At 40.7% G+C, this 13602-nt stretch overlaps 1 protein-coding gene across 6 annotated transcripts in view; it reads left to right on the forward strand.

Annotated features, from left to right (window-relative positions):
- The window catches only part of RFX3 (regulatory factor X3), a 238008-nt gene extending 226659 nt beyond the window's left edge, over nt 1–11349 (forward strand). For 5 of the 6 annotated variants that reach the window (XM_058657283.1, XM_058657287.1, XM_058657285.1 and 2 more), the window contains 2 exons: nt 5081–5123; nt 8801–11349. In XM_058657283.1, the coding sequence (XP_058513266.1) occupies nt 5081–5123; nt 8801–9039 (282 nt within the window). In that variant the 3' untranslated portion in view covers nt 9040–11349. Of the gene's footprint in view, nt 1–5080; nt 5124–8800 lie in introns of those variants that run through there. The other variant, XR_009244434.1, reaches the window with a different exon arrangement.
- The last annotated feature ends 2253 nt before the right edge of the window (nt 11350–13602 follow it).

Genomic DNA, 13602 nt, shown 5'->3' on the forward strand with positions numbered 1-13602 from the left:
GACCTGGAAGGGAACTTGTGGTGGTGTAGCAGGAAGTCTTGGGTCTCCCCAGGTTCCAGGCAAGCACATCCCCTCAGCTCCATGGAGTCCTGATTGTGTGGAAGGGACAGCAGGCACAGCAAAGACAAAGCCGACTTGTGCTATTGTGCTAGTGCAGCGTTCAGGACAAAGGCACCACTTGTTAGGTCCTAATGACGTTTTAGGAATGTTGCTGCTCTTGAAGCTGTTTGTGTCGTCCAAAGCAACCAAGGCCCACTTCTTACAGTAACACTTCACTACGCGCATGCTCTCTTGAGAATGCCTGTTAGGTTTTGAAATGATAGGAAGGTGCAGGCACTGCTGTGTTCCCAGGAGGTTAAAAAAATAATAGTTGGAATGGTTGGAGTCATGGTGCAAGTTCACGGCCGTGTGTACAGAGGTCCCCCACAGGAAACTAATAGCCAAAGAACATGAGATTTGACCAAAAAAGAACATTGGTATTTTTGTGAACATGATAAGATTGACAATTACTTCACAGCAAAACAACTCTTTTTTCTCAGTTGTGTGACTCTGTAGCAATGTTAAATGTAAAAATGCTTCGATCAATGTTTTTCTCAGTTTCAGATACATTTAAAGAATGTAGTAATCCTCCAGTGGCCCCTTACAGTTTAAATTTCAAGTCATTTTTTTCTCCATCATCAGAAATACTTCAGATAGTTATTACTGCTTACCCCTTTTTATGACACACACACACAAAACCAAACTGAACTTTGGATTTGTAATACGCAGCGTGCACTGGAGTTCAATCTAATGAGCCTTGACTCCCAGAGTTCTGCATGTGAACTATCTTAGTTTGCACTAGAGAATGCTATCAAGGGACCATGGTGTGGGAACCATAAGCTGACTGCGGATGATGCCCACAGCCTGAAGTCCAAGTGTAAGGCACACCTCAGTTCTCTGGTTTTCTTCCTGTGGGTCAACTCAGGAATATCAGATACTGAGTTTGAAATTATCATCTTTTGGTCTTCTTGAATGGAGTTCTCAGGATTTTTTTGTTATTGTTGTTCTTATTAAAAGCTGTGTTTCTCTTGAAGACACTCTGACCTCATGGAAACTCCATTCTAGCTCATTTTGCAAGCAGAAGTACATGACGGATTTCAAAATCAGGAAATCTATGGCTTGATGAGTTGAACTGGCCTCAGATCACATAACTGAGAGTGGTAGATATTTTGTTCAAACCAAATGTTCAGAATGTGTTCTACGTCTCAAACTAAACTTTTATTTCTCACCTCATACCTTGGTAACCAGAGAAAGTTAGCTTCACTTGAATATTAGTTTCTCATAAACAAAAATATAAGGGGATAGGCATTGTGGTACAGTGAGTTGAGCTACTGTTTCAGCACCCATATTTTATGTTGGAGTGCTATATCATGTCCTAACTGTTCTGCTTTCCATCAAGATCCCTGTTAATGCTCTTGGAAAGGCAGTGGACAACTAAGTGCTTGGGTTCATGCCATGTGCCTGGAAGTTCCAGATGGATTTACACATTCCTGACTTCAGCCTGATACAGCCCCGGCTGAGAAGTGAAACCAGAGAAAGCAAGATCTCTCTCTCTTTGCCACCACCGTCCTGTGTCTCCCTGCCACTGCTTACTTTGCCATTCACATAAATAATCAAATACATGTTTTAAAAATTAAAAAGAGGACTGTTTCTCTGTGGAGTTGTAATGAGGATTGGATTAGGTAGGTAGGTAGGCAGGCAGGTACGTGTGATGGATAGGCAGGCAGGTGTACAAGCATGTAATAGCTACCTGATTTTTGTTCCATTTCCCTTCTGTAAACAGAGATTTCTGCAGCCATGTACAACCACACCAGAGGACTGGTTTTGATTGCCCTCTGCGTTGGATAATTTTTTAATGGATTCTACATTTACAGTCATGTAATAATATGTACAAATAGACTACTACTTCTTGGACCATTCAGAAATAAACTTGGATTTTAAGCTCAGTAAAACAGACAACATAGAAACACATGAAGCCTTTAATAATATGGATTGTACTACCACAGGAAAAATAGCCTGCAGACAGCATTTGAATGCTGAGTATAATGACTCATGGAATGACAAAGAATACAACAGTGTTCATGTTTGGTATGTAGCCAAAGTGATAATCGGAGGCAAACTAATTCATGCTTTGAAAAATACAACCAACCAAATAGAATGGGGAAAGAAGTCAATTAGAAAAGAAAATGATAATATTAGACAAGAAGCATAAACATAATTAGGTCTAACTAGACAGTCGTAGCTAGATTTGAACGAATGGAAGGTTTTATAAGTACTTGTGAAAAGGTATGCATTATGTATAGAATTCATGCCAGTGAAAAAGTGAAGTTCCAAGGAGACATTTTAGTCCAACTATAAGGTAGGAATTCATAGTAATGTATTCTTATTTTTTTAGATTTATTTTATTTTTTATTTGGGAAGGCAGATATTAAGAGAAAGATCTTCCGTCCCCTGACTTACTCCCCGCAAGTGGCTGCAGTGGCAGGAATTAAGCCAATATGAAGCCAGGAATCTGGAGTTTCTTCCAGGTCTCCCACACTGGTGCATAGTTCCAAGGCTTTGGGCCATCCTCTACTGCTTTCCCAGGCCACAAGCAGGGAGCTGGAATGGGAAATGGAGTTGGCAGGATATGAACCAGCGTCCATATGGGATCCCAGCAGATCTAAGGCAAGGATTTAGCCACTAGGCTATCACCCTGGGCCCAGTCATCTGTTCTTGATACCTATGATAGTGTAAAGGTCTTTTTTTTCCCCCTAGAACACATGATTCACCGATGGATATGGGCTAACTACACATCTACACATACACATATACCTTCCTCCCTACATGTACTTCTTCCCTACTATACTACAGTGGTCACTGCTGACAGGGACCAAGAATAGCTGAGGTCCCTTTCCTACCAAATATGTGGTGTTTTGTAGTTAAAACTGATTTTGCATGTCAGGTACTCGTAACAGGTCACAAATCAACAGAAATGTTTGGTCTAATGTGTTGAAGTTTGCTCCATGGCTTCTGTTGAATACCTTCCTTGTGGCCATCTCATCACCTAATTCATCGGTGGTGAGTGCATTGTGTGTAAAATTCAAAGACTCAGGAATGAAAAACAAAATGCAAGTGTCCTAGATGACTTCAAAGCAATCAGTCCCCATGCACCACGGCACCCTGCCCCAGTCCAAGTGAAGTACGCAGAAATGATTAGGGGAAAAAAACCAAAACGCTGTATTCATTAACAGTTGAATGCATTTGGGTGTGTTTAAAAATCAAGATCATATGGTCTCACCCAGGCAAATATGACAGTTTCTTTTAATAACTTAAGTATGTTTGCTAGGCAGTGTAATGGGCCTCCAAAGATTGTCTTCTATCTGAATCCCTGGACACTGTGAATATGCTAGGTTTCAGATGGAATTAGGGTTGCTGATCATTTCCCACTAATTAGTTCATCCTAACCTGGAGGAGATTGTCTGGGATTGTCTGTGCAGACTCAGGCTGTCACAGAATTCCTAAAATGTGGGAGAGAGTCCCTGTCAGACAGATGCAATGTGGAAAAGATTCCACCTGACACTATTAGCTTTGGACATGGAAGGGAGCCACAAAGCAAGGAATGTCAGAAACTTCTAGAAAGAATTTTCTGGAATTCTCTTTTAAACCCCTTTTTAAAACATCTTTGCCGGTACCTTGAGCCCAGCAAGGCATATTTTGAAATTCTGGACTTCCGGAATGGTAACATAAGAATTTTATGTTTTAGCCACTAAGTTGTAATTTGCCGTAACAACTGAAACTGATGTGATATCAATATGGTTCTATGGATGAATATTGCTCAGGTATTACTCGTGCATTGTAGACTTTTGTTACAGAAAATGGCTTTTTATTGTCACCTCTCCTGCTTGCTGTATTTCTTCTCTAATTTCCTTTCCTCCTTTAAACCCGTTTACTTCTAGAAATACTCACTGCTTCTTTTGGGCTCTCTTCTTACAACTTCCCCTGCCATGCCAAGTGGAGGCAACTGCCCCTTAGGGAAGCTTGTCTCGACTGAATTGCTAACACGTGTAACCTTTTCTCTGATTCATTACCTTGCTACTTTCCATGAAATATGTTTTTTTTTTCCAACCTCACACACATCTTCCCTTTTCATCTATCCATTTGGACAATTAAGCACCAACTTTGGTGTATCTTTGTATCTGTACATGCCAGCATCTGGAAGAAGCTGAGGGAAATGAATGATTTCCATCCTCCAGTATGGACCCTTATTTCTTTCTGTGTGGTCTTGATCAGTTCAATCCAATAGGGCATGAGCTGCCATAGCTCTTACAGCCTGCGATGCCATATCCTGTATGTGCCCAAAGCTCATGAGCTGAATGTGTGTTTTATGGCTATTGAACCAAGGTAGAAGTTGATTTCTAAGCTGTTACAGGTTTTAAGCTCTTTAGTTTGCATTTGTGATGCTCAGGTTCATTTCTTGTGTAGGGTGGGACCCAGTATTCTCAGTAAATAAGACCATCTGTGTATAGGAGAGATGTCTCAAAGTAAAAGTTAATACCCTGGACTTTAAGGTTCCTATTAAGTTCTTATTTCTACTCATAAATAGCTTTGAAAATAGGATGCACCTGAACTGCTGGACCATGTTTCTCTGATGCAGACATCATGTGGTCTGATGGCCAAGCGTGGGGGAAAGGAGGTGCCCTGCCCTACCTGACCATGGCTTTCCTACAGTAGTTTGTCCAGTACTTCTCTCTTCATCCAGGCAACTCAGACCCCTGTGGCCTCACTGCGGAGTTGAAGCAAATAAAAAGTAAAATGAAAAGTGGAAGGCAGAACAACCATTGCCCTTTTGCAAAGACAGCTAAATTGTGGCATTATTTAAGCTGTTCGAATCTGCCAAGTTGGATTTGAAAATTGTGTGACCTGTGTTTTTAAGAGATAAAAGCGGCCACTAGTTGACAGTTCTAAAAATTCACAGATTGATGTTTTAACCACAAACTGAGAGAATCTTATTTTATTCTGCCTGATGGTAACTGTTGCACAAATGGCTGTTGTTTTACAGTTTGGTGATTTAAATGCTGTGTCTCCTGGAAATCTGGATAAAGGTAAGAATTGAAAATAATATACATTTTTTTACGGCATGTACCCTGCAGTAGTCTGAGTTTGTGTAAGTCGTGTATAAATCCTAGATGTAGGTAGAAGTCATGTCTTTGGGCATCCTACGCCATATCTCCCTTTCTCCCCATCGCCGTGCCTGTCTTGAGTGAAAGATGTAAAAGGCAGAGAAGTGAATCCAATTACAGCCACAAACTTTCTTTGAACTTTTTTGCCTGAAGTTCATTATAGCAAGAAATCAGTTTTGAGGCTAGTCAGAGTCCTGGAGAAAAGAGATTAAAATTCAGCCAGGTGTTTTGATTCAAGGTCTAGTGGGCAAAAGAAAGGATTTCTCAACCTATTTACTTCACCAGTTCACACTTTTCTGTGGGAAAAGACCTGAGAGATGGTGATGAGTACACAGGCTCCACAGCACTGCTGATGCGGGCAGCGTGACTACTTTGGAAGCTTCAATGCCAGCATTGCTTCTCTAATAGACGGGATAACGGGAACACGTGTTACATACTCCCAAGGAACCTCAGCCAACGATACCACGCAACAAACAGAACAAGGAGGGCTTGCAGGGAAGTGAGCTTGAACTTGAGCCCAGAATGCTCCCCAACACAAGAGCACAAGCAGAGATGTTTCTATCCACAGCAACAACACAGGAAGAACAGTTTGAAACTCTCGCACATAAACAGACACCAGTCAGTAGAGCACTGTCCTTCAGAAGAGCGGGGAGAGGCAGGATCTTGAAGTGTTAAGGAATTGTGATTGTTGGTGGCTTCTGCAGACAGGGATAGAAAATTAAAAGACCACAAAGAGCTACGATTCGTGCCGCCAGGGAAGCCGAGGACAGGATGCAAGGTGTGCACTTCTGCTCGGTGTATTCAGCACTCAGCAACTGTGTCTTGGTGGTAGAAACCATTAAAACAGCTGAATCAGTATCACTCTCCTGCGAAACACCCAGCAGTCTCTTATTGCTTATGTATTCCTTCCTTCCTATTTTAGTCATGAGCATTGTGGCAACGCAGGGAAAATTTGAACATTAAGTTATAAAAAATATTATTGCCGTAAATACTAACACTAGAGCAGGGGTGGGGAGTGTCTGGCCCATGGGCTGTATAAAAGTCATCAAAGCATTTGGCCTGGCCCTGCCAAGTCAGCCACAGACAGGACTCGGAATTCAATAAATCTAGCCTAGGCTGATTTTAAGCTGACAGTTCTGAATGGTCCTTGAATGCTGTTATAAATATCCAAATTGTCTTTGGTATTAAAAAAAGGTTCTTCCTGTCCCTGCTATATAGGATTATATGATTTAACCAAATAATTCCCCACAGAATAAATCAGTGATTGCTCTGATGTGTAATTTTAAAGCAAAAAAGGTGGCATGGGAACTCATGCCCACCACAGAGCAACACCATTGGTGCCCTGACTCCCAGCCCACTTCGTCCAACCTTGGGGATTTGACCCTGGCTCCCCACAGGTGCATAAGGCTGTTGTTGCTGAGCCAAACACAGCTGAAGCACAGCTGGCCTACACTGGAAGATGCTGAGCCAAAGCCTTCAGTGAAATCCAGCACCTCGTTTTAGTTTCTGCAAACCACATTTCTGAGACCCCCAAATAGGTTCCTAGGAAATGCCTTCATGTCTTTATGGAAGCATTAAACACCTACAGAATTGCATTGCTTTGCCCACAGGAACAGGAAAAAGGGCTTGGTCTTATAAATTACTTCTTGGTCCACAAGCCCAAAGAACCTAGAAATGGACTTCGTTAAAACTGACTTGGAACACTTCAGATTGCTCATTCCTTAGTCTCCCTACCACGCCCATCCACAGCAAGGCAGTGGGAGCCTTGATTCATTCTTTCTACAATCCCCACCTGCTAGGAAATGATTTTCTTTCCTTTCAGTGATTTTGTTATCTTAACATTTATTTCTCAGGCACAAAGAGAAATGTTTATGGAGAGGAACCTGAGAGGCATTGTGGTTTGCTCTAACCTGCTTGATGTGGCTGTGCTGGTCCCAGTGAGATAACCACTCAACTGGCATACTCATTAAGTCTTAGGAGTTTTCCAAATGACAACATTTCCCCTTGTTAATAAAAACAGGGCTGGCTCTGTTTAAAATTTTTAAGAATACAGTATTGGAAACTAAAAGTGAACAGTCTGTAGTCTGAGCCCGAAGAGACTACCACAGTTAAGATTCTAGATGACAGTTCTGTGCATTTTGTTGTTTAGATGTAAACAAACACAGAACACAATTAAAGGGACCAGGCATGCTTGAACTGTACTGCCTTGTTTCAGTTGTCTACCGAAATTCTCTTCCTTCCCACCCCACTCTTCCAACACAACCTCTAATTTTGTCAAAATTTACTCTACTATGGGAAGGAAAATGGTTACCCAATGGAGTAGTTAGGCCTCGTCTACAAATATTTCAACAATAACATGTTCCAGGCCATTTCTAGCCAATACACACAGATTAATCTCAACTTCTTGAATCCTATACACCATCTCTAGGACCTGGCACAACCACAGGTGTGGGGCCTTTTGTTCTCATCTCCTCATTTCTCCAGAACCCTCTTTACCTCACTTGATAGGAAGGAAAATCAAGAACTGCACTAGCTGAGCTTTGGTTCTTGGAGTAACCCCCCCACCCCACACCCAGATGGTAAAACTAGACTCGGTAAAACTTAGGAAAAGACCAGCTTGCTCTGGGTAAAGGGAAATGTGTTGCGCAGTCAGTATACCTGATGCGCTGGCTAACTGAGCAGAATGGAATATCTGCCTCTATGCAAGCCACTCTAAAAAGTCAATGATCAGCAATAAAAGTGTAGATACATTTTAGCTAATGGGAAGGTGTGTGATGTAACTGTGTGTCTTTGTGTGTTTGTTACACTGTGGGCTGCTACCTGTGGGTATTTTCTCTCTCTCTGCTTTTGAACTTTGTACATGCTCAGAAAAAGCAAATGGCATTACATTATAACAGTACTGTCATTCTTACAAAATATGCCAAAATGCGGGATAACAGGAACTGCTTAAAAGCACTAGCTATTAACACGATCTGTGTTGTTGACGTGAATGCAAGTTCATCAGTTTTAATCTGAAAGCGTTGCCTCTGTCTTCATAATTTTTGATAAATGAAAATGCGAGTTTACTCCGTACTCTGACCTGCCATCGTACTGGAGGTGTTTATCCATGCAGTTGTACTGGGAACCAGCCAAAAACTCACCAGCAGCTCAAGTCAAAGTTCCATGTAGCATAGCTTTTTTTTTGAAAGCGATGGAAAATTTTTTCTTATCTTTTTTTATTGGACGATAGCATTTTCAGTTCAGTTCAGTCCCTGAAAGTCAGCAAAGTATATCAAAGCGACTACTTTATGATTGCACAAATTATACTGTTACTTATGTGGAACCTTCAGGAAATTTCAGGGGTCTTGTTTTTTAAGAGCTATCCACAGTGCTGCCAAACTAAATGAGCTTTGCAACGTTTGAAAACATCCTAAATGCCTCCACACTGCACCAGTATGATTAAATCTGTTGAATAGAAAGAAAAGCCACAGGCTCTGTCCACTGGAGAGAGGGAAGTGGCCGCTGGCCCCAAACGTCCAGGTGTTTGCGGAGCATGTGTTGACTTCTCTGTCCGCTTTGTCTTCTCGTCACAATACTCTTGGTGTTGCTTGTTTGTGCAGATGAAGGCAGTGAAGTGGAGAGTGAAATGGATGAAGAACTGGATGATTCTTCAGAGCCTCAAGCCAAAAGAGAGAAGACGGAGCTAAGCCAGGCCTTCCCCGTGGGCTGCATGCAGCCCGTGCTGGAGAGCGGCGTGCAGCCCAGCCTCCTGAACCCCATCCACAGCGAGCACATCGTCTCCAGCACTCAGACTATCCGACAGTGCAGCGCCACGGGAAACACCTACACTGCCGTCTAAGGGACAGGCCAGCGTGTTCTTGTAGCTTGCGTTAGCCCTGCTGATACCGGGCTTAAGTTGAAACGTGAATAAGCCTGAAGGTGGACTGTTGTCACATTCTATCTGTGCTGAACATTACCTTTTTTTGGAGTTGTGGAATGGAATGGGTGTATGTATTTTACAAGGTCTTTGTTTTTTTTAACATAAACAAATTATTTGCCTCTTAATAATAAGAGTTTTTTTTTCTTTTGCCCTTAGTTTCAGGTGTCAAGAAGGATTTTTTACAACACTTAATGTCGATTTTTTTTTTGTTTTAATAATTTACATTTTTTTGGTAGCTGAAAATATTGTTGATTGTTAGTCTTGGTGTATGATTTTATGTGTAAGTTTTTTTAAATTAGATGCACTTCTGTGAAATATCAAAAGAAATGAATTTCTTTGATTGACACTGGAGGCATGCCCATTCGACGGCGGATGCGTCAGCTTTGCTGCTGAGAGGTGCTTGTCATTCGACAGACCAGGAGACACTATTTTGCTAACTTTTTTTGTAGTATGGCAAGAGAATACAGAGCCTTTTTATTACCTTGCTAGAGGGTTGGGAAAGGTCATTTATTTTTCTCTGAAGAAAAACCGAGCTGTGCATTTAGCAGTTGAGAGTAAATGACAGAATTCCAAGAGATGACGCTACTCTGTACGTAAGTTGTGTACATAGCTCTGAAAGCATGTTCACCACGCAAGCTTCCGTTAACCACTGAGTCGTAACTCTTCTTTGCGTCCCAATCCCTCTGTTTCAAGACTACTGATTCTGTATTTGGGACCACTGCACAGATGCATCCTGCTGGCGAGCGGGGCTGTTAGTTAGATACTGAAGCTGAAAGATGACTTGACTTTTTTTTTTTTTTTAAATGTTCATGCTACTTAACGCTGAGCTGGACATACAGGAAAGCATTCCATTTGGATGACTTTCTTTTACTCCAGGTCATTTTTGTTTCCTAATAGTAGTTCAATGTGCTGCTATTATAAAAGAAAGTTTATAGAGGTGCAAGGAATGTAGCAACCTGCATATTGTTATTTCCTTCAAAAAAAAAAAAATCATTCCTGGTTTCTAAAGTACATGGATTTCCATTTGAACCAGAACCTGAAGGCAGTGGTACGCTGGCACACCTCACTGTTACTGTTTCCCAATTCTGTAGGGTTTGGATAGGTGGCTGGATGGACCATTGCCATTGAAGAATGTACATCAGGGATCACCGTACCTCGGCTATTACATGGTGCCTTAAAACAGAACTGAAGCTAAGGTTTAGTAAGGTTTCTTTTGTTCATGTAAGTGACTCTTCAATCCATTTGACAAGTGTGCCTGTCATTTTCAGATTCCTGAAGTAAGGACGGGTTACATGTTCCTCCAAGGAAATGTAGGGGGAAACCAAGCAAAACACAGAAGATGAAAAATCGCTTTTTCTCTCTTGAGTTGACCGTGAACCGATTTTTTTTATTCTTAGAGCTGATTATTATTCCTTGGTTACAAATGAAGTTGCTTAAGGATATGGAGTAGCAGGCTAGTTTTAAAACCAACTTGTTAACGTAAAATTACATGTATGTTTTAGACCCTTCTTATCTAATTACAATGCTAGAAAGTTAACAGAGTAAGCAGGAACTTATCGAAGTGCATCTTTTCTGTATCGATGTTTCTGTCTGTGTGTCTAGCTGTCTGTGTGTCCACGTACACACCCGAGAGACCGGTGTCGGGGTCAGGGAGGGACAGGTGTCTGCTGCGTGTCTTGTCAGTTCCTGGAGAGGGAGCACCCACCCGCTTTTGATTTGCATGGGAAGCACTCCATTTTCGAATCCCAAGGACAATAAAGGCACATCCATTCATTGAAGTAGTTGTAAAAGTCAAATCAGAAAACATAAAACAATGAAAGGGAAGCACAAAATGATGGACGGATTAGTGACGAAGCCTAAAGTCCAGATGTTTATCATTCCAGTTGTGTGGGACAGGACAGGGAGGGAGGGTTGGGGATTAGCGAGAAGACAGTGGGCCAGTTGGTAAAGTAAAAAATGGCAAATGGTTCATCTGCTGACACACAGTATATTCAAGCTGGTGTTGCTTGATTGCTTCACAGGGCTCAGATAAGATCCACAAAGTTGCTTAGGTAACATTTTAATATTATTAGTGTAACTTTTAAGTGGATTCCAATGTTGCATTACACATCCAATTCCTGTATTTGTAGCCTTTACTAGTATCCTGATGTATCGCCTTGATCTAATGTCGTTTAAATGAATGTGGCCCTTTCCCTCCCAGAAAAGAAGCCTGTAAGTTGACTGACTCTCTCTCTCCCTCTCTCTCTCTCTCTCTCTCTCTCTCTCTCTCTCTCTCTCACACACACACACACACACACACACACATACACAAACACACACACAGTGCAAGCAAAAGGCCACACATTGACATTGGGAAATGTTTACAGGTAAAATTATAATCAAAACGTCAAGACACGCTCTTCGTGTTGTCTTTCCTTTCTGAATTTTGTCAGTTTCCTGTCACCTGCCTCCCATCTCCACAACTGAATGATATTTGCATTGGACCAAATATCTTTGCTGGTCTCCTCCTGTTTATTGAACAGATTGGAATGTGTCTGGTATCACTGCTTCCTTTACTCTCATGCTGGATACATGAGCGTTGTCTAGCAGTGCAGTAGTAACAGATGTACATTCATGCGAGCTAGCGATTGAGGACCCTCTGGGATTCGACATTTCTTGCAATTGTTCATGGCTTGTTCTAAATTAGGAATTAACAAAATCATTATGTCTAACCAGACTCCAGAAATATATTTTGTTGCCATAATAAATACATAGGATTATTAATTCTTTGTGACGAGTGTAGATAGTTTTGACCAATACACAAAGACGACCTTTTATTTATGCTGTTTTTACATGTTTTTAGTCCACAATCAGACACACTCACATGTACACACATTCACTCATGCACACTTTCACCATCTTGAATTTTAATTGTGAAAAATACTAGAAATAGAGTCATTGACACATTTGAGTGAATTGAAGCAGGCATATTTATTGAACTTTCTATTTGTTCAACTTGCTGAACGTTCTGCTTCCAATTTTTTTTTTCTTTTACTCAGACTCACTTTCCTAAAGAGTATTAGATCCTAATGCCCTCATGATAGATTTATTGACACATGATACAAGTGCATATTTTTAAGGACGTGCTGGTAATTCTTGACATTGTAGTCAAATACTCATCATGAAACATACCTATATATACCAAGTGCTAGACTTCGTATGATAAAGGATATAAGGAAAAATTATATGGGCTATTTTCTAGTTTCAGAAAACTATTTCCATATGATAGGATCAAGCATCCTGGACATAGCTTGATTCTGAACACACACTTTGAGAATCGTGCTCAGAACGTTTGCAGTTGTGAAACCAGTGAACAATAGGTTGGAATGGGTGAACCTTCTTCTTGGAACACAGGGCTCAATTTTCAGTTTCTGTTTTGATATCAAGTTGCTGGTCTGTCCTGCTTTTTTTTTAATATATATACATATATATATATATATATATATATATATATATATATATATATATATATAAAATCTTATATATGTATAAGATTTTCATCCAAACTGTGTTTGGACTAACTGTATAAGTCTTACTGCCTTTTCAGAAATCTTTCGTTTCTGTGCTTTTTCTTGTGCCATATAGCACGATTAATGCACCTGTCTTTAGGAGGTGTGCTTTCAAAAGTCAGATTTCGAAAATGGTTCTAAGATTGCATACCTAAAATTCGTCATGTGCAACACGTGACTGCCTTTGACTTGTAACAGACAAGAAAAGCTGAGCGCGTTCTTGGAGAAGGAGTGCGGTTTCAGTGCCATCACCACGAACCTTTTCACATTTTTACAAACTCCAGATGATATATTTGAAACATCTAAAGTAATACTGTGCTTGAAACATTAGTGTAAGAGGGAAAACAATACGTATGTCACTGATGTGGGTCCATGAGTAGAATGCAAAAACTTGGCAAGTCTCCTTTAGGTATAATTTGAGACAGTGGTTAGACACAGCAAATTGACCTTGGCAATAACTTCTCCCCCAAAATTCTCGGTAAGAAAGTCACAAATATCGAAAAATCAAAATCATAGCATTGATGATCTGTGTGAATCATGCAGGAACATGCAGGGGTGGGATGTGAGGTGCTGGCGTGCCGTGCTGTTGAAAATTGGCCTAAGTCAGAACAACCTCCAAGTCCATGGTTAGTACGAATCAGCAGGGGGATCCTGTAGTTCTGCAAGCTTGGTGATTAAAACAAGAAAAGAGAAAGAAAGAAAACACTGGAATAGACGCATTAAAACTCAGCGCTTATAGTTCTAGTATTAAAAAAAAAAAACCCTTTTGATGTAATGCCTTGCATTAACCCTTTGAGCATTGTAAGATATACAATGGGGGACAAAAGCCTTTCAGATCATTTATTTAGACCTACACCGGTAAAATATACTCTATATCCAAATGTCTAATAATGCTGGATTTTTTTTTTTTTTTTTTTAGTTTTTGTTTTTTCTT

Source organism: Ochotona princeps, chromosome 31 (assembly GCF_030435755.1).
Source record: "Ochotona princeps isolate mOchPri1 chromosome 31, mOchPri1.hap1, whole genome shotgun sequence".
NCBI classification, from domain to species: Eukaryota; Metazoa; Chordata; class Mammalia; order Lagomorpha; family Ochotonidae; genus Ochotona; species Ochotona princeps.